This window comes from Saimiri boliviensis, chromosome 5, assembly GCF_048565385.1.
Source record: "Saimiri boliviensis isolate mSaiBol1 chromosome 5, mSaiBol1.pri, whole genome shotgun sequence".
Classification (NCBI taxonomy): domain Eukaryota; kingdom Metazoa; phylum Chordata; class Mammalia; order Primates; family Cebidae; genus Saimiri; species Saimiri boliviensis.
The window spans coordinates 13,337,115-13,357,994 of NC_133453.1; the positions used below are offsets into that span (position 1 = coordinate 13,337,115).

The following is a 20,880-nucleotide window of genomic DNA, read 5'->3' on the forward strand; positions in this document are numbered from 1 at the left end:
TTCAAAAAAGCTGAAATAAATGTCCATAAACTATGGAGCCCTACAATTCTATTAGAATGTTAAGCCTGAGAAACACAAAGTGTGTTTTCTAACCAGATATTCATAAAACAAGTTAGAAGGCCCTGAAAGATTTATCCACAAGATGTAAATTATCTTTTTAATGCATCGAATATATGAAACTCAATCACAGACACAAATCCAGCATATTACTCGAGACAGATGTTATCTTAAATATACCTGCAAACTTTTGAACTCTTTTCTGAGTTTTAACAAAATGATTGCATCCTCAACATCTAGCTACTTGTGTTCTTTTTGAAACTGCCTGCTGTGATCTGCATCTTTCTTCTTAAATAATACTAAAACTTCTGTTTCTTTTTTTCCCCCTACCCTCTCCTCTCTTGCTTCCTCTTCAAATCTGCTGGTGTTTGTAACTCCTTTATTGTGGGTGTGGTCCTCTCCGTCAGCCATGTGGGTAGTTGAACCAAACTCACCTACCTGCCTCTCTGCTGCCTTGCCCACCAGGAGACACTCCCAGGAATCCAGGTGGGTTGTGGGGTGTGGGGGCCAGAGGATTATAAAGCCAAGTCATTCTTGATCAGGAACTCCTCTTCTTTTCCAGCATCCCATGAGCCCCCTGGGATCCCAGGTCTCAGGTTTTGATCCTGACCTTGCAGGCTTCCTTGTTTAGGATACTTCAGCCAGACAGCAAACTGCACTACACACTTTACCTCTTTTATTATTATTATTATTATTATTTATTATTATTATTTTTTGACAGAGTCTCACTCTGTCCCCAGGCTGGGGTGCAGTAGCATCATCTTGGCTCATTGCAACCTCTGCCTCCCAGGTTCAAGTGATTCTCCTGTTTCAGCCTCCTGAGTAGCTGGGATTGCAGGTGCACACCACCACATCCAGCTAATTTTTGTGTTTTTAGTAGACAGGGTTTCACCGTGTTGGTCATGCTGGTCTCGATCTCCTGATCTCATAATTCACCCACCTCGGCTTCCCGACATGCTGGGATTACAGAAGTGGGAACTTATTTCTCCTTTACTGTCAAAATTTACTCATTCTGTGCCCAATTCATAATCCTGCTACCTTCTTCTAGGTTAAATGGCTTTAAGGAATTAGGGATTTCGCACAAGACTAGACAGGTGGCAGAAATTTCTTAGTAGTCAGAATATTCCTCATTCCTCAAATGTCAAAAGGAGGATAGTTTTCTTCTTGCATGGAAACCCAGGACTGGCAGTGTGTTTGGGGTTACCCCTCAACGACTCAAGTACCCCCCTTCTCTCAACAGGAGTAGCCATACAACCTGGCGCAGTCAGCAAGACAGCTTCTTGTGCTAACTCTCACCCCATGTCTGCATTGCTCTTCTCTGGGTCCCAGTATCTCAATAAAACCAGAGCACCCCAAAGAAAAACAGTTCTGAAGACCGTCAGTATGGGACAAAAGCACGTTGTATTCTGTGAGGACAGCAGGGCAGCCAGGAAAGAATACAGGCTGGGGTCAGTTTCGTCTAGGTCCAGATTCCAAATTAAGCCTCTTGATTAACTGTGCAACTGAGCAAATGCCAAGCCTAACTCTCAGTCTCCTTATAAATATAATAGGCAAATAGCACCTCCCCTCCTGTGATGCTGTGAGGATTTCTGGTTGCAAATATGAAAATCCTGTCTCAATGACAGGGGCAAAATAGGTGTTCTGTAAAGTATGTTTATTACCATTGACTGAAGTGACCTCCCTTCAGTGACAACCAATCTTGTAAAGTAAATTATATGAGTTGCATTTAACAGATGAGCAACCTGAAGCTCAAGGAGATTAAGGAACTTTCTCAAGGTCAAACACATAAAAGTGACAGGCAGGACCCAGGTTCCCATACAGTAGTATTTTTGCCACACCTTATGGCATAAGAAATTTTCAGTCTTTGACATATTTATAGTAAGTGCCTGTCTCGTACTTAATGTGTAGATGCTGTTATACATTGCCTCATTTATTCTACTGATTTTAAATATCAGAATTTTGAGCTATATGCATCTTGTATTGATTTTTAAAAACACAGACGATACACAATTTCCACTTATGACATATGTATGATTTCAATCTATCTGATAGATTCACTAACATTGTTATCTCAGGACTACGGACTCTCACAGACAAAAACATGGAGTTACAATTAAAAGATCATCTTTATTAACTTACTTAAAGATAAATCACAAGATTTCTAAAGTGGTACCAATTTATGGATCACTGACTAATTGTCAGGCATTGCACTAAGTATATTGTGGAGTTCAAAAGTGAATCAAATTTTATTTCACCTCAAGAACTAAATAACAAATTTAGAAATAAAATGTGGCAATTTTAATTCAAATCCAGCTAAACCGGAAAATCCTTCTTCCTTCAATCTAAAATTCAAATGTGTCTTAAGATGGAGATTGGTACATATTAATATTGAGGGGTGAAGATAAATTTACTGAATTTTATTTTTGTAGATACTGTCTTCAAGAGGAAGAAAAAATCCAATTCTTTGTCAGGTCTATTAGTAGCTTGCTGGCACTATTCACAATAGCAAAGACATGGAATCAACCTAAATGCTCATCAATGACAGATTGGTTAAAGAAAATGCGGTACATACACAGCGTGGAATATCATGCAGTCATCCCAAAGAACAAGATCATGTCTCTTGTGGAAACACAGGTGGAGCTGGAGGCTATTATCCTTAGCAAACTAACCCAGGCACAGAAAACCAAATACTGCATGTTCTCACTTGTAAATGAGAGCTCAGTTATGAGAACACATGAACATAAAGAAGGAAACAACAGCCACTGGTATTAACTTGAGGGTGGAGGAGGAAGAGGAACCGAAAAAATAACTATTGGATATTGGGCTTAATACCTGCGTGATGAAATAATCTGTACACAAACTCCCATGACACGAGTCTACCTCTGCAACAAACCTTCACATGTACTCCCAAACCCAAAATAAAAGTTAAAAAAATAGTAATAAGTAGCTTGCTGAAGGATTTTTAGGATAGTGAAAATATTCTCATTTTGTTTGATACTATATTGGTGGATATATGTGTCACTTTTCCAAACCCGTAGAATATACAAGACCAAGAGTGAGCACTAATGTGAACTGTGGGCTTTGGGTGATTATGACGGGTCAATGGAGGTTCATCCATTGTAACAAATGTACCATTCTGGTCAAGGGTATTGACAATGGGGAAGGCTGTGTGTGGAGGAGCAGGGGTACATGGACTGTCCTCTTAAGTTTGCTGTGAACCTAAAACGGCTCTAAATGTAGTTTTGAAAAAAAAGAAAACTAAACGACTTCGCTAATGTGAAAGGCAAACACAAAAGCCAAAAAATATAAGGGAAGAAAATCTAAGATTAAAAATATGTCTGGGATGTTTGTTATCCAGGGATCATGTAATTAAATATTCTCCAGGCCAACAATTGTAATGAAAAGGAGCGCAGCAGGCTCACAAGCCATGCTTTAGAGGGATCCCAAGTTCACCAATGACTGCCCAGTGTAGCCTCATTTACCAATTTTTCCAGAGAAGACAGAAACTCAGTCTTTTTTAGTACATTATTTCAGTCTTCAAGTGTTGGCAGCTAATTTAAAATATTTAATACTGTGCAGGCCAACATGGCTCCCGCTTTCTCAGTTCTGTTTATACTCTCATTGCTAAATGTTTTTTTATATAAAACTACCTCTATTTTAAGTTTACTCTCTTTTTATTTATAATTCTTTAACATTTAACAAGCTGTACTTTTTAAAGTCCTAAGAGGAAAATACATTCATGATGAGAATTAAGTTACCTAAAGTGGAAATAATCTATAATTGTAATAATAGAAAGTCCAGGTGTATTATGAAGAGCCATTTATTGAATCCTAATATTTCTGCCAAAATGAGAGCCAAAATCACCTGGGCAAGATTATCCTCTAACCCTTTCTTAAAGAATATTCTTTAATCCCATTTCAGCATACTGAGTGTTCAATTCTACTTTAAAATTTTTTCTACAGGTTTTGGATATTTTGAAATACTCTGACAGTATATCCTGAATGTATAGAAAATATAGGAAGGGACAATAAATCCAGTAAAAGTCTCAATAAATCCTTGAGTCCACTAAGGTAGTTAAAGAAAAATGAAGCTAGTAGTATTGGGCATTCTTGCACATCAAATTAGAAGAGCTTTTAAGACCATTCTTTTATATGGTGCGATGATGTTGTTATTTTAAGCTGTGCCAGAAGCTCTATCCAGCTGCCTCCAAGAGCTTTGGCTCTTGGTTTAAGTCTCATTTCCAGAACTAGTGAAGTGTGCTCCACAGGACTGTCCAAGTTTGATTTTGTTTCACCACCTATCTGCAGATACAACTAAAAATCATTTGACAGCCTCATCCCCCGGAGATATGAGGAAGGCAAGATAGAGACCCAGAGACAATTACCTGTGATAAACCATTCTTCCCAGGCAGCACTAAAGCTTTTGCCATGAGAACTTATGTTTGGCTTTAAGGTAATATTTGGTGGCTTTATTGGTTTTGTTACTTTTTCCAGTCACATCAGCCCCGTTTACTGTGGCAGCTAAATTATCTGTTACCTTTGGTGGGACCCATAACAACTCATCACCAAAGTGGTAACCTATGTGTTAAAATTGGAAATGTTTTTTGATTTGAAAGGAAAACCATACTTAATAATCAGAACATTTTTTAGAACTCCAAATGTAATAGAATTTCACATTTCCTAATTTGTTCACAAGCACTAGATTTTCAAATATCTTTATATCACCCATTTTAAAATAAAGATGTTTTCTGGTCACAAAATACTATATATTAAATATATAGACATGTATGTATGTAGAAAGGGACAAGAAAAATTATCACAAATAACTACATTATCCAAAGATAACTGCTATTAACATTTTCATGTTTCTATATATACCAAACTATGTATTTATTTATGTTTTAACGAACTCATTGATTCAACAAACATTTCCTGAGCATCTACGATATGCCAGGTGTTATTCTTGGACTGGGACTACCTCATAGAAAACCAACAAAGATAAGTATATTCATGGAATTTATAGTCTATAGGGCATAGGGGTAGGAGCAGACAAAAAGTGACACATGAAACAAGTCATAAACACAGGAAATAAATACAAATACATGCTATAGAATGTTGGAACATCATACTGATACTGAGCAAAATAGATCAGGGTAGGAGATATTGAGCAAACAGAGATAAAGAGGGCTGTGTGGCAATTCTAGTTAGGGAAGTCAGAGGAAGTCTCACTGAGAAGGTGAGGCTTGAGAAAGACCTGAAAGAAATAACGAAGTGAGATGTGCGGATCTCAAGGCAGAGAGAATTTCCAGCAGAGGCAACAGTTAGGGAAGGACCTAAGACAGCAGCTGTGCCCAACCTGCTTTGGAAACAGCAAAGAGGCCAGTGTGGCCAGAGTGATTTGACAGAGGAAGAAGGCAAAAAGACAAGGTCACAGAGGTAACAGAGGGTCCTTGGATGCAGGACCTGGTTATCTGTGGCAAGGACTCACAATTTTGCTTGAAGTAAAATGAAGAGCTTCTCCAAGTTCTTAACAGCAGAGATGAACTGAATGGGCTGGGTGTGGTGGCTCACACCTGTAATCGCAACACTTTGGGAGGCTCAGGCAGGAGGATCACCTGAGGTCAGGAGTTTGAGACCAGCCTGGTCAACATGGTGAAACCCCATTTCTACCAAAAAAAAAAAAAAAAAAAAATTAAATTAGCCAGGAGGTTGCACTGAACGGAGATCACACCACTGCACTCCAGCCTATGTGACAGAGTAAGAATCCATCTCAAAAATAAATGAGAACACTTGGGCACAGGGAAGAGAACAACACTCACTGGGCTAGATGGGGTGGTGGAGGGGAGGAGAGGGGAGGTACAGGTGGAGAAGGGGAGGATGGGAAGGGATAACACCGGGAGAAATGCCTGAAGTAGGTGACGTGGTTGGGGGAGCAGGGGGCGGTTGAGAAAGCAAACCACCATGGCATGTACGTACCTATGCAACAATCCTGCAGGATGCAGGAGGTGCACATGTACCCCAGAGCCCAAAATACAATAAAAATAAATAAATACATAAAAATTAAAATTTTAAAGAAAGAAATGACCGGAATGGACTTATGTTTACTAGTATTATTATTTTAGAGACAGGGTCCAGCCCTGTCCCCCAGGTTGGAGTGCAGTAGTACGATCATGGCTCACTGCAGCCTCAAACTCCTGGGCTCATGTGATCCTCACACCTCAGCCTCATGAGTAGCTGGGACCATGCCACCATGCCCACCTAATATTTATTTTTTCATGGAGACGGGTCTCATATGTTGTCCAGGCTGGTCTTGAACTCCTGGCCTCAAGCTGTCCTCCTGACTTGGTCTCCAAAAGCACTAAGATTACAGGCATGAGCCACTGCACCTGGCCCAGTCTTACAGTTTAAAAGAATACACCCATGTCAATGGTTATTTTGTATTTAACTGTGTTCATTTAACATGGACCATTTTCCCATGATATTTTTGAGGACAAAGGGGCATCATCTTCATGTCTGCATACTAATCTTATCAATGTTCTTATTGGTGAATGTATTTCTAACTTTTAGCTTTTTTTCTGTTAAGAATAATGAATTGAATATCTCAATGTGTACGTCTTTAGTTTGGCGTCTATCATCTAAAATAGATTCCTAATGGAAAGCATTGCTGAATCACCGGCATACATGGATAAGAGTTGTGGAAAGCATGGACAGGTGGTTTTTCAAAAATGTTATATGAATGTGTACTCCCAGAAGCAACATGCAAAAGCAACACTCTTTTTTTTAACTTTTAGTTTCAGGGGTACGTGTGAAGGTTTGTTATATAGGTAAACTCATTTCACGGGTGTTTGTTGTCCAGATTATTTTAACACTCGGGTATTAAGCAGAGTACCCGTTAGTTATTTTTCCTAATCCTCTCACTCCTCCCACCCTCCACCTTCCAAAAGGTCCCAATGTGTGCTGTTCTCCTCTAGATATTTGCATGTTCTCGTCATTTACCTCCCACTTAAAAGTGATGAAGTGCCGTATTTGGTTTTCCGTGCCTGCATTAGTTTGCTAAGGATAACAGCCTCCAGCTCCATCCAGATTCACACACACACACACACACACACACACACACACACACACACAAAATGATCTCATTCTTTTTCATGGCTGCATAGTGTTCCAGTACCACATTATTTTGATTAACAGAATACAATATATTTTCTTAATTTCAGAGAGAAACAAAATTCATTCTTTCACTTTTTTATCAACAAAGCTTTCTTAAAATTTACACTCTGCGCAGCCATCCCTGGACACATCGGAATTGTGTCTTCTCATGCTCGTCACATGCAACCACATTTCTTACCTCTCCTCTTTTACTCCCCTTCACTTCATTATGCCATTTTCATATGACTTCTTTTAAATGGAAAAGATCAACATGAATGTCTCAACCCAGAGTCCCATTCCATGTCTAACCTTCAGTAACGTTTCCTCATTTTGTGGCGTTTGTCATAAGTGACGCAGGGGCTCCACAGAACCTTAACTCCCAGAATCCCTAGAAGGTAGGATTTGCCAAACAAATTAAGGAAGCAAACAGAACGAATAAAAAAAATACATAAAATAAAAATAGTTATATATTTTTAATGTAATCATTGAATTTTTGCCAATAAAACTAACATTTTAGCAATACAACTACTTTTCTCTAGAAACACTTTTTTTTTTGTTTTGTTTTTGTTTTTGTTTTTGTTTTTGTTTTGAGACGGAGTTTCGCTCTTGTTACCCAGGCTGGAGTGCAATGGCGCGATCTCGGCTCACCGCAACCTCCATCTCCTGGGTTCAGGCAATTCTCCTGCCTCAGCCTCCTGAGTAGCTGGAATTACAGGCACGTGCCACCATGCCCAGCTAATTTTTTTTTTTGTATTTTTAGTAGAGACGGGGTTTCACCATGTTGACCAGGATGGTCTCGATCTCTCGACCTTGTGATCCACCCGCCTCGGCCTCCCAAAGTGCAGGGATTACAGGCTTGAGCCACCGCGCCCGGCCTAGAAACACTTTTAATTCAGGTTTTTCACTGATGTCACATTAGTCTTCTGTAAGCTTTCGAGCTTTGCTTTAATGATCTCAGTATTTTCCCATGATAATTGATATAAAACTGTGTGCATGAACAGGCTGCATCTTCATATAGTCTTGGAATAATTGATTAAATTCTGTATTCTCTTGGATTTAAAAAAGCCATTATTATTCTTTATTTTCTAATCTAATGATAATAGTTAAGAGTCAGCAGAAGTATAGAAATTTCTCATTGTATATATTTTGGAATCCTAGCTTTAAGAAAAGTGACACTATAATAAATGCTCATGCAATTTATTCAAAAATGTTCATATACTAATATTTAATATTCAAATGTGCTAAAAAACCTATCAGGAGACTCTTAAGAGTAACTAAATTTTACAGGGCTTCATGTGGTAGGTGCTACATGACTCCTTTACAGGAAATAACACCGTGAAACCACCTCAATGGTCTAATGACAAAGCTTCTATTATCGTCTGCATTTTACAGTTGAGAAAACCCAGGTTTAGAGAGTGTTAAGTAACATCCAACTCCATCTATCTAGTAACTGGTAGAAAGAAAATTTGCCCTTAGATTCTTGAATGCCAGTGCACTAGGAACTGGCTTTTTTTAGACTTATTTACATGACATGGTCACAGAAGCAAAGAATTAGAAGGAATGTTAGAAGTCACAGTGAAAAATGTTATGGTGTTGAGAGCAGCAGCTGAAATCTTAGGTCTGTTATTTAGTATCAACATAATCTTGGCCTATTAGGCTGTTTTTTGCTATAAACACCTGAGACTGGGAAATTTATTAGAAGAGAGGTTTAGTTGGCTCATGGTTCTGCAGGCTGTACACGAAGCGTAACACTGGCATCTGCTTCTGGGAGGCCTCTGGAGGCTTACAATCATGATGGAAGGGAAAGGAGGAGTGGGCACATCATGTGGCGAAAGCAGAAGAGAGCAAGAGGGAGGTGCCATTCACTTTTAAACAGCCAGGTCTCACGAGAAGTCACTCACTATTGCAAGGGGATGGTGCTAAACCATTCGTGAGAAATACACCCCCATGATCCAATTGCTTCCCACCATTCCCCACTTCTAATACTGAGGGTCATAATTCAACATGAGATTTTGGAGGGACAGATACCCAAAATATATCACTTGGATTACATGTTAACCTCATCAATCTTCAGTTTCTCCTCTATAAAATGGGCATAATAAAATTAGTATGTAAATCATGCCATAGAGTTCTCAGTACCTGCTATGTATTAAATGAAGGTAAATTCTGTTAGAAGTAGTATAAAGATCATATATCAGAATGAGGCACCTGTCCAGTGGTTTGATGGAAGAACATGGAGGCATGAGGCAATTATGGTAACACACATTTTAATGTACCTGAACTACAGTCTAGATTTAGCAGAATGCAGTGATACACATAGTATGCATTGACTATCCAAAAAATATATACCTAATTTTTTTTAGAAATAAAGAATTCTAGGCCAGGCATGGTGGCTCAGCCCGCTAATACCAACACTTTGAAAGGCTGAGGCGGGCAGATCACCTGAGGTCAGGAATTCCAGACCAGCCTGGCCAACATGGTGAAACGCTGTCTTTACCAAAAACATAAAAATTAGCTAGGCATGGTGGTGGGTGCCTGTGATCCCAGCTACTGGAGAGGCTGTGGCAGGAGAATCGCTTGAACCTGGGAGGTAGAGGTTGCAGTGAACCAAGATCACACCACTGCACTCCAGCCTGGGCAAAAGAGTGAGACATCATCTCAAAATAAAAAAAATAAAAGTAAAAAAATAGAAATAAAAAATTCTAGTGATAAATATTTCTGTAGTAAGCATCTAGTGGTATTCATGTATAAATATGTACATATTCATGCAAAATTAACCTGGCAACAGGAACACATACTTTTAACTTACATTAAAATAATGTTTTTACACACATTATTTGTAGGACACACATTTTGAAAAAATTTCCCCATAGCCTTCATTTATAAAATGAACAGAGGAAAAGGCTAAACCATCATGCTCACTTGCTGGATCCTTTTTCTGAATGACGGATTATAGCTGGGGTCTTGGGAAAGCCTGAGATTATGAAACAGCTTTTAAAGATATAAAACCTGTAAATCTATACAGCAGTGATCAAACCATGGGACATTACCTGCCATTGTCTCCTTAATGAGAGATAAGATATCAATTTGCAAAGCACAAATTGTTCGATATGTGTTATTCTGTATTGTTACTCAATCTCCAATAACATTCGATTTGGAAGCACAGTCCTTTTCTTACATTAGGAAGTTTGCTATTTGATTGTCTTTTCTACTGCAATCCAGTTATTTTATGTAATATCTGTTTAAGAAGAGATTTCACATTTTACTCCATATGTCTGATATATTTAGAGCTGCCTAAATGAAAAGGCAGTAATTGAACAATATTCAACATAATGTTTTAGAGAAAACATTATATTGGCTATTGTTGAGAAAAGATCTCAGAATTATTCGCTGTTGGTGTTTACAAATTATGTCCCAAATGAAATAACAATACTAGATAGTGTCTTTGTTTTTCATCTTCTTCTAATAATCAAGATTGAATTAGAGGATAGCTAAATTTGAGGCCATTCTTTCTTCTAAGAATGAGTCACTTATTTTATTATTAATAATCAACAGCCTATTAATATTTTCTTTATTGTTACTTACCTGTACCTCAAAAAGTGAAATCCAAACTCAGGTCTGCAACATTTTCACCAATCTGAAGACAAAAACTGTAATAAAATTTTGCCACTTACCTTTTCTTAAAAATAAATATCCTTCATTCTTGGATAATACATCAGTTTCTTGTTACACTATTACAAAGCCCTTTATTTGAAGAATGATGGTTAAAGCATAAATATAAGGGGGTTTCTGAGGTTTATTTGAGAAAATAAAAGGCTGGACCCTTTAAAACATTATTACTGCTGTGGTTATTTTTATTTTACTGGTCTAGGAGATTAAGAGGTCTGGAATTTTACAGTTATGGAGCCCCCTTTCAGTATTGAAACAGAACATAGAGTGATGGCTTCTAAATATTTTAATCCTACAAAATAAATGAGGATTGTGTAAGTCTTTCAGCTGCCAGTGAATCGATGACATATTTACTTTGCATGAATGACATGGCATGTTCAACCTAGGGGAAAAAAAAAAGCCATAAACTTCTTACCTAGGAGATGAAACCAGAAAAACGTACACAGCAATAGATGAAAAATTTTGCACTGGATACATATTTAAGTTGGTAAGACAGATTTTATGCAAGCTATTGCAGCAGGAGAGAGAGCTGTCAGTGTAAAACTGAGGTTAACTCCAAATACAACAGGGACAAGTGGGGATTTATACCCAACAGATAGAGTGAAGGGGTCAGTGGACAGAGAATTACTAAGAGAGGATGTCAACAGCAGGGGATCTTCACTGAACTGTCCTAAAAGGATTCCTACTAGACAGGCCAGGGACTTAAGTATCGAAAGTGGGTGGATGAGGAAGTTGATCAGATATTTGGATGTAAGAATTCTTTCTAAACTGACGTAGCAGCATTCTTCTCTACAACTGGGCTCAGCAGGCCGAAATCCAGGCCTCGGTGAGAGGATGTCTCAAAGGAGAAACTTGACTAAAGTTTGGTCAAGAAAAGTCTTTGTCAAGACTGGTTAGAAGAGGAAGACAGGAGACACTAATACCTCACGTGATGTTTTAAAAGAGTCAGTTTTTGAAAAATTGACCTAAACCTCTGAGCTTCATGTAACAGGTAAATTCCTTTGGATGAGGGTGAAATAAGAATGTTCACTTGAGAAAACTTCCATTTTGAACTGTGTGAAAGCATAGTTTAAAATCCTCTCAGTTTTTGGTTGTCATATGTTGTCAGATTGATTTTAATGACAACATCTCAATCCCTTGCCCAAGATCTCTTCTGGTAGATCTGAGTTTTAATTTTTTTTTTCTAGTGTTGGGATTAAAGCTCAAGAGTAGATATTCCTAATAGGGTTGAGACAATCAAATGAATTATAATTACTACTTTTTACCAAGAGCATTCTTTAAGGAGGGAGAAGATAAGAACAAATCTTATCTTTTAGAATCTGTTAAAATGGTTTAACTTTACACTGTGTTTACTTGATATTTTAGCAAGTATAACAGCAGACTCTCTTTTCATTAGAACTATCCTGGGAAATTCCTTAAATTATCTTCTCAGATGTGGCTTATCCTGCCATCTGTCAGTAATGCAGAAAATTTAACATTAAATTCAAACGCTTGTTTGTGCCTAATCTTTTGAGGTTACCTAGGCTGCTCAGAAGGATAAGAACAAACAATCTCAGTAAGTGCTTGTTGGGCATCTCCCACTGGCTGGCACTGTCCTGTGTCCTAAGTGACTCCTGCCCTTTTAGGTCTTACAGACTAAAGTGGAAGTAGACAAATATAAAATGATATGCCTTTTGGACAAGTGCTAAAACAAGATATGGCTTAGAGTACTGTTGGAATACACAAGAAGAGTGTCTGCCTCGCTTCCTGGGTTGGGGTGGTGTGGGAATATGTGGGTGGGAGCAAGGTAGGATTGAGAGTGTGTTTGTGTGTGCATGGGGCACTGGAGCTATGTGGGAGAGAAGTAGCCTCCTTGGCAGGGGGAATGGAGACGGGAGGTGCCAGAGGTAATTTATAAGCTGAGATCCAAACGATACAGTAGGAATTATTAAGAAGGGAAGGCAAGGACGAGGTAGAATATTCCTAAACAAAGTAATATCATGAGGATATTACACCCAGGCCTCTTTATCGCTGTTTGCCCAGTCTCTTTTACTCTGATCTACTTTTCTCAGCATCAGTATGATGGTCCACAGGCAAATGGAATATGAATTCAATTTAATATGTTACACAAGTGTTTCTCAAACTCTAATGGACATATAAATTACCTGAGTTTAATGTCAATATGCGGATTCTGATTCAGCAGTTCTGAGTTCCTGGGTATCTAACCAGCTCCCACGTGATGCCAATGCTACTGGTTCATGCACCAAACTTTGCATCGCAATATATAGACAACTCAGTTTCCAGTAACTGGATACATATCTCTCTAGAGAAATAACTGGATATTCCCTAGACTATTTTCATGATTGATATGACCTACTTATACTGCATGAGTCACTGCAGTGGTGGCAGTACGGTGGCAACTTACCATCTCATTTAGTGATATATGAATTTTTTCTATAAAGTAAGCTGCTTTATAGAAGTCTGGTTTAAAATCTTTATAGAAGTCTGATTTAAGCCACCACTTCAAATTCTACTTTGTACCTTCTTTCCCATCTTTATCTACATCCTCATTGAAATGCACTTAACAGTTTCAGCATGAAACCAGTTTGAAAGGTTGTGCTTAATAAATATTGTCAACACTTGTCAAAATCAAAGGAAAGTATCCCAGGGAAGAACTTGCAGCCTTACACATTAGGAGAGTTATAAAGCTGTACTGTATCTTGACAACAATTCTTTTAATGTCAATCTCAGCTCATTTGAATAAATGCATGAGTTTCATATCACTGCCGTCTCTGCCTCATTCTGTAACAGCAAATGTTTTGCTTCTCTAGAGATCAAGGACAGCATCATTGTAAATACTCTACAAATTCCTTCTCCATCCCACAGGCATGGGAACAGACTGGGCTATGTTGTAAAGTCACCTATTGGAAATGCACACTCTCATCACATGCTTTAAAACATAAGCCTACCTCCTACATTTTCTTTGGATATCAGGCATCATTAAAGTGATATACAATGTGTTTCAGAAGATGTGTTTGCTTTAAATATGGGTGCAGTAGAGTTGCATTATACTTGTCATCTAGTAATGCAGTGATTTTTGCCCCACCGTGTGACTCAACTTCATTTAACACTCACAACAATGAACAAATATATATGTACATATACATAGTTAAATTTTTAAATTAATACTATATAGGCTTATCATTAGAACAAATGGCATCAGCCTTGCAGGCAAGCAAAAAAACTTTCAAATTTCCTTTCAGACCTTCATTTTCTACTAGGATTTTACAGTCATCTTAAAGGCAGAAGGACTTTATATCAGGATATCAGTGGGTAGATGTGTCATTACTTCCTTCTATTAGATGAGCTCAAGTTCTTAAACTTTTGGGTGCATAAAAAGTATTGTAGCAGGTTGTCTATCTAAAACCATATATAAAAGTGCTTCATGGTAAATAAGTAATGTTCAAGGCTGATCTTTTCATTTTCTCTATTTTTACATTACCCCAATTTTGGACCTAACCATCTCTGCCCAAGTTAGATAGGATTTCCTTCTGGAGTGACCAAAGGCTGTTGAAGTGCTCTTTCTAAGATGTTTCATACCCAGAAGGAGCAGCCTGAGTTCTGTGCCAGCCTTACTTCTCAGCCTGCCCACTTCCTGCTCCTGCAGTCTCTAACCCTGTAAAAAGTCACGGGAGATGTCTTAGCACTGGGCATAAGTCCTGGGATGACCTGGGTGGAAGAGATCTACTAGCCCATCAGAGCTGCCTGGGGGACACATTAGCAACAGGACACAGAGCTGTGTGACCCTACATCCTGTCTACCTGAACTGCACACAGGGCCTTGGCTGGCTCCTAGAGGGAGTCGTATAACTTGACTTGGAGATCAAGATTTTATAGATCAAAATCAGCTTGGTTCATGGCCTTACCTTGATGTCCACACTTGGGTGTGCAGTAAATGGCAGCCTAAAAAGTTATAGGTCCACATTGTAAAAAACCTGTAAAAACAGGGACAGAAAACTCAGGTGTCTCTGATATTTTGCAAGTGACATCCAGGGCTATGGGGGAAGCACAGACTTTAGTCTAAACGTGTCATTTATGAATGTTGAGACTAAGACTCAGAAAAGCTAGGTGGCAGAATAGGTGGAGACTGGCAGCCAGGAAATGGAGCTGATTACCTTTTCCTGCTTTCTTTCACTCTTTCCCTCCCTTCCTCCCTTCCTTCCTTCCTTCTTCACTCCCTCCCACCTTCCCTCCCTCTTTCCTTCTTCCATTTTTCTCTCTCCTTCCTTCCTTCCTTCTGTTTCCCTCCCTTCTTCCTTCCTCTCCTTTCCTTTTCTCCCTCCCTCCCTCTTTCTTTCTTTCTCTTTCTCTCTTTCTTTCTCTCTCCTTTTCTTTCTTTTCTCTTTCATACACCTTCCTTCCTTCCTTCCTTTCTTCCATCTTTCCTAAGCTAAACAAAGATAATATAGGTGTTATCCTTTCATTTACTAGGTTGACTCTAGCCCTCAAGTGACAATTACTCAAAAAGTAATATATAAAAATTTTTAACAAAACAGGTTTTATTTGAATTACTCTGTGCAGATTTTGCCTGAATCTATGATTTGTTACACAGCACAGTCAGTAGTCATTTTTTAAAATGTCATTCCATAATAATGGAAATGCCAACAGACTACACTAATGCCGCGTTTGACTAATGGCTAATTGAAAAATTGGCTAATTTCGTGCTTGAAACTTGAGAGTTAAATGTTAGATAGAAATAAATTGTTTATTTAACTGATCTTTTATTTGGCACTTGTTTTAAGAGAAAACATCTACATGTCACATTGAAAATTTTATGCAGAACTATCAGATCATATTCCAAAAATCTCTTAATGAATTGTGCATGTTCTATGTGGTCAACAACAAAAATTCAACATATAGATTTGAACTATCAGTACATTTTAAAAGTCCAAGTTACTGTATTTTCAGAAGAAAAATATTTAGAAATGCATATAACATTTAGAGAGTTTTCCATATTTAAACGAGGCTCAATGTTGATTTTCCAGTTATGTAAAAAAAAAAAAGGTTTGATAACAATTTTCATTTTTATCATGTCTTAAAAATGTAGAAGTTTTTTTTTTTTTTTTTTTTTTTTTTTTTTTTTTTTTTTTGGCAGGGTCTCACTCTGTCACCAAGGCTGGAGTGCAGTAGCATGATCTCAGCTCACTGAAACCTCTGCCAATCAGGTTCAAGCCATTCTCATACCTCAGCCTCCTAAGTAGCTGGAATTACAGGGGAATGCCATCAAGCCTGGCTCATTTTTTTTGTATTTTTAGTACAAACAGGGTTTCACCATGTTGCCCAGGCTGGTCTTGAACTTCTGATCTCAAATGATCTGCTCACCTCAGCTTCCCAAAGTGCTGGGATTATAGGCATAAGCCACTGTGCTCAGCCAATTTTAAATATTTTTAAAATATTTATACAACTCTGTACATAGCCCAGCCCATCAATATTGACAGAGATACGGGGAGGGATATAAGTGTATAATTTTGGAGACAGAGAAGTTGAGAAGCTATCTCCAGCCACAGGGATGGTAAAGAGATTATCCTCATTTTCCAAAATCTACACTTTTTTAAAAATGGTACCATTCTGAGTCCAGATTAAAATTATATTTTACCTCCATTTAAAAAGTAAAATGGTATTTTGTTATGTGTTGGTGTTTTCAGAGCTCAATTAATGTGGCAATTGAGAAAAATTTATTTGGGTTTTAAAACTGCTTGCTTAAGAAAAGATGCTAACAAGGCCAGTAGTCAGGCAGATGCAATTCAGTCCTTCAACGTGCCATGGAAGGCACTGGTATACAGTTTTATGGTCACAGCAGGATCATCTATAGTGATCTCACCAATTATGAAATTGTATGCAACAAAGAAAGGTCCATTTCGGCAGGGGGATTAGCAGTGTTTAATGAAATCTGAAAATATGATTTTTGATACACCATTTGGTGATTTGTTTATTCTTTATTTCCAAATAGAGAGATGACTCACTGGAATGTGTTTTTGTGTTTTGGGGCACAAACAGCAACTTGGAGCCATCACGGATGTATGACGTTTTGGAACCGCAGCAGGGCAGTGGCTGTGGCAGCTCAGGAAGCAGCCAGGGGAACTCCATCACAGCCTGTAAGAAGGTAACCTGGCCTTACACCACTCTCTCCTTGCCAGTTGAACTTGAACACTCATTTAATTTGAAAATTTAAGCACTCTTCCTAAAGTAGAAACAACGATAAAAAGAAACAACAAAATGGTCCATGGTTTGCTTTCCCAAGTAAACCTTGATGACATTAAAATTTTAATTCATGGAAATGATCAGAAAATTCAAGCACAGAAAATTATAAGCCTCCACTGCCATACGACCTCAACTCAAGACTTTTCCCCAGTGTTTCTTCTTAAACTTAGCCATGAATAAGTTTCTTGCGTCTCCTTTCAGAAAAATATTCATGGGTTTTGAATGACTCAACGTATTATATTAAGTTACTAAATCTGTATCTAAGAAAACTTTAGAGCTGTTTCGCTTTTGACATTTTCATAAAGCAAAGGATATGCTTGGCTTATTTTATTAGGAAAAAGAGAATTGTATTTTCTAGAACTAGACTTAAGAGCTGATTTAAAAAATTATGCTCTAAGATACAAAAACACTTGAACAACATAAAATCATTGAATTTACCTCATTTTTCCAGCCAATCCAAATAAGACCCAAAAACTTGAAGTAGAATGTCCACAGTAAGGTTTCCCACCTAATGCTTTTGTCACTATTTGATGCTGAATTCCAAGAAAGCATGTTTCTTCTCATTCCAATTCAAAAGCAATCACACTGGGTTATTTCATTTATTGCAAGAATATTAAATTATAAAAAATCTTATAGCCGTAAATTAACACATTCTGATACTAAGCATATTGTATATGTGTATGTATTGTGTATATATGTAATATACATTATATACATATATATGTATGCATGTGTACATATGGATATATATGTGTTTATATATACCCAGATAAGCAGCCTTAGTTATTCTCTGCTTCTGTGAGTTTTGTGTAAGTTTCTAGTTTTCAAGTATTAAAGAAATTAACAAATATCTATACTGAAAAATATACTTACTCCAGAAAGGTAGCATTAAACATAATTTTACAAAAGTATTTGCATACATTCATTCATAACCAAATGCAAAAAAACTGTCTAATTAATTAAGGGTTCTTATTAGCACATGTTATATGATCTATTATTCTTTTCTTATCAGTTCCTACAGAGGAATTGGTGCTAAAAATTCCACTTTTTAATACAGGAAACTAAGGAATTAAATTTGAAATGATTTCAAGCTATTCACAAAAGAGCTAATATTTTATAAAACTATTTATAAAAGAGGTCTCCAAGCCTTAGGTATACTCTGTTCAACTCTATAACTCCAAATTATAAATGCTTCATCAGATGCTGTACATTTTACAGGGCTAAATAATTTTTAGTCTGTTCTAATTTTTAAAAGTAAGTATATTTCTATTAATACAAGTTTGTGTGGTATTTATAAGAAGAATTGGGCCGGGCGCGGTGGCTCACGCCTGTAATCCCAGCACTTTGGGAAGCCGAGGCGGGTGGATCACAAGGTCAAGAGATCGAGACCATCCTGGTCAACATGGTGAAACCCCGTCTCTACTAAAAATACAAAAAATTAGCTGGGCATGGTGGTGTGTGCATGTAATCCCAGCTACTCAGGAGGCTGAGGCAGGAGAATTACCTGAACCCAGGAGGCAGAGGTTGCGGTGAGCCGAGATCACGCCATTGCACTCCAGCCTGGGTAACAAGAGCAAAACTACGTCTCAAAAAAAAAAAAAAAAAAAAAAAAAAAAAGAATTGAATTCAGACTGCCTGAATTTAACAGCCAGTCTCATCATTACTTGTGTGATCTTGAGCAAATGACTTTACTTCATGTCTCGATTTTCTTATGTGAAAAATGAAGAAAATAGTATTATCTGTTTTACAAGATTGAAGCAAGAACTTAATCAATTAATAGATGTGAAATGTTTACAGCAGTGCCTGGCACACTTCAAGCACTCAAAATAAAGATATCACTAATATTACTCTACAGAAGAATATTATCAGCAAGCATACAGTCACAGAAAATAATTCTGTATAGGTATTAACATTCCTAGAGAGTTAGGGATTTATGATCTGTTGTCTTAGCTACAGTTATTTCCCTGGAAATGAGGTAGTTACATTTATTTCTTTAAAAAAATATATATCCCATCTGGAAGCTATTGAACTGAAAGAGTTGTTTGGGCCTGGATGTCCACTCAAAAAATTAAAACTAGGGCCAGGGGCGGTGGCTCATGCCTGTAATCCCCACACTTTGGGAGGCTGAAGAGGGCAGATCACCTGAGGTCAGGAGTTTGAGACCAGCCTGGCCAACATGGTGAAACCCTGTCTCTACTAAAATACAAAAATTAGCTGGGAGTGGTGACTTGTGCCTGTAGTCTCAGCTACTTGGGAGGCTGAGACTGGAGAAACCCTCAAACCCGGGAGGCGGACCTTGTAGTGAGCCCAGATCACACCTTTGCACTCCAGCCTGGCCTACAGAGTGAGACTCCATCTCAAAGAAAAAAATAAATAAATAAAACTAAAACCAATCTTTAATTCTAAAAGCTTTCACTGGCACATGTATATTTGCATGTGTATACATATGTATATATGTAAATGTATACATAAATATTTACATTTACAAATAATAATGTAAAATTTTAATGTAATCTGACTCATTTCACAATTATTTTTAGAATAATTATTGGGAAATTGAACCATATTAAATTGTCTTTATATTGATCCAATATAGGCAATTTGTATGGCTCAACCTAAATACATTCAAAACTCTGTTAGATCTTGGGGAAAAATACAAAGATAGATCATAAATAACCCTCACCCTTAATGAATTCACAGTATGGTTTGGGATATAATACTGGTTTCTCTTGTAAAAAGTCAAATAATAATTCATAAGTTAAACAGTTATCCAAGATAAAAATAGGCATGCCTTCTTTCACTTTACTTCACATTATTGGACTTGGTAGATACTGCATTTTTTATAAAATGAAGAATTGTGTCAATCCTACATCCAGCAAGCCCATCTTACCACTTCCCCAACAGAGCGTGCTCACTTACTGACTCTGTGTCACATTTTGGTAATTCTCTCAATATTTCAAACTTTTCATTATTACCAAATCTGTTGTGGTTATCTATTACCAGTGATCTTCTATGTTACTATGGTAACTGTTTTGGAATCCAAGAACTGCACTCAAGTAAGAAGATGAACTTAATCAATAAATGTATGTGCTCTGACCAATCCAAGGACAAGTCATCTTGTTAGAGGCTAACGCAGCTGATAACTTTAAGTGTCAGCAAATGCTTATTTCCTATTCCAAAAATCCTAGGGCCCCTAAGTATGATGCTAAATCTACTACCTGGGTTCTATAAATGGAACAACAAAGCCTAGATGACAGCACATGTGTTTACAGCATGGTTTACTGAATATTTTAAGCCCACTGTTGAAGCCTGCTCAGAAAAAATATTCCTATCAAAATGTTACTGCTCATTGACAATGAATCTGGTCACTTGAGAGCTCTAGTGGAGATATACACGGAAATTAATGTTTTCATGTCTGCTAACACAGAATCCATTCTTCAGCCCATGAATAAAGGAGTAATTTTGATTTTCAAGTGCTAATGTTTAAGAACTACATTTAATAAGGCTATAGCTGTCATAGATAGTAATTCTTTGATGGATCTTGGCAAAGTAAATAAACCTTTCTAGAAAGGTTTTACCATTCTAGATGCTATTAAGAACATTTATGATTCATGGGAGAAGGTAAAATATTAACATAAATAGGAGTTTGAAAATTGATTCCAACTCTCATGAATGACTGAAGGGTTCGATACATGTGGTTGAAATAACAAGAAAACTAGAATTGCAAGTAGAGCCTGAAGAGTGACTGAATTGCTAAAATATTCTCA

General features: G+C 37.5%; 1 protein-coding gene across 4 annotated transcripts in view; it reads left to right on the top strand.

The window, feature by feature from the left end:
- The window catches only part of SPHKAP (SPHK1 interactor, AKAP domain containing), a 163,363-nt gene that overhangs the window by 31,142 nt on the left and 111,341 nt on the right, over positions 1-20,880 (top strand). For 2 of the 4 annotated variants that reach the window (XM_074398926.1, XM_074398927.1), the window contains exons 2-3: positions 465-543; positions 16,910-17,015. In XM_074398926.1, the coding sequence (XP_074255027.1) occupies positions 465-543; positions 16,910-17,015 (185 nt within the window). The remainder of the gene's footprint in view (positions 1-464; positions 544-16,909; positions 17,016-20,880) is intronic. The other 2 variants (XM_003925454.4, XM_003925453.4) reach the window with 1 other exon arrangement.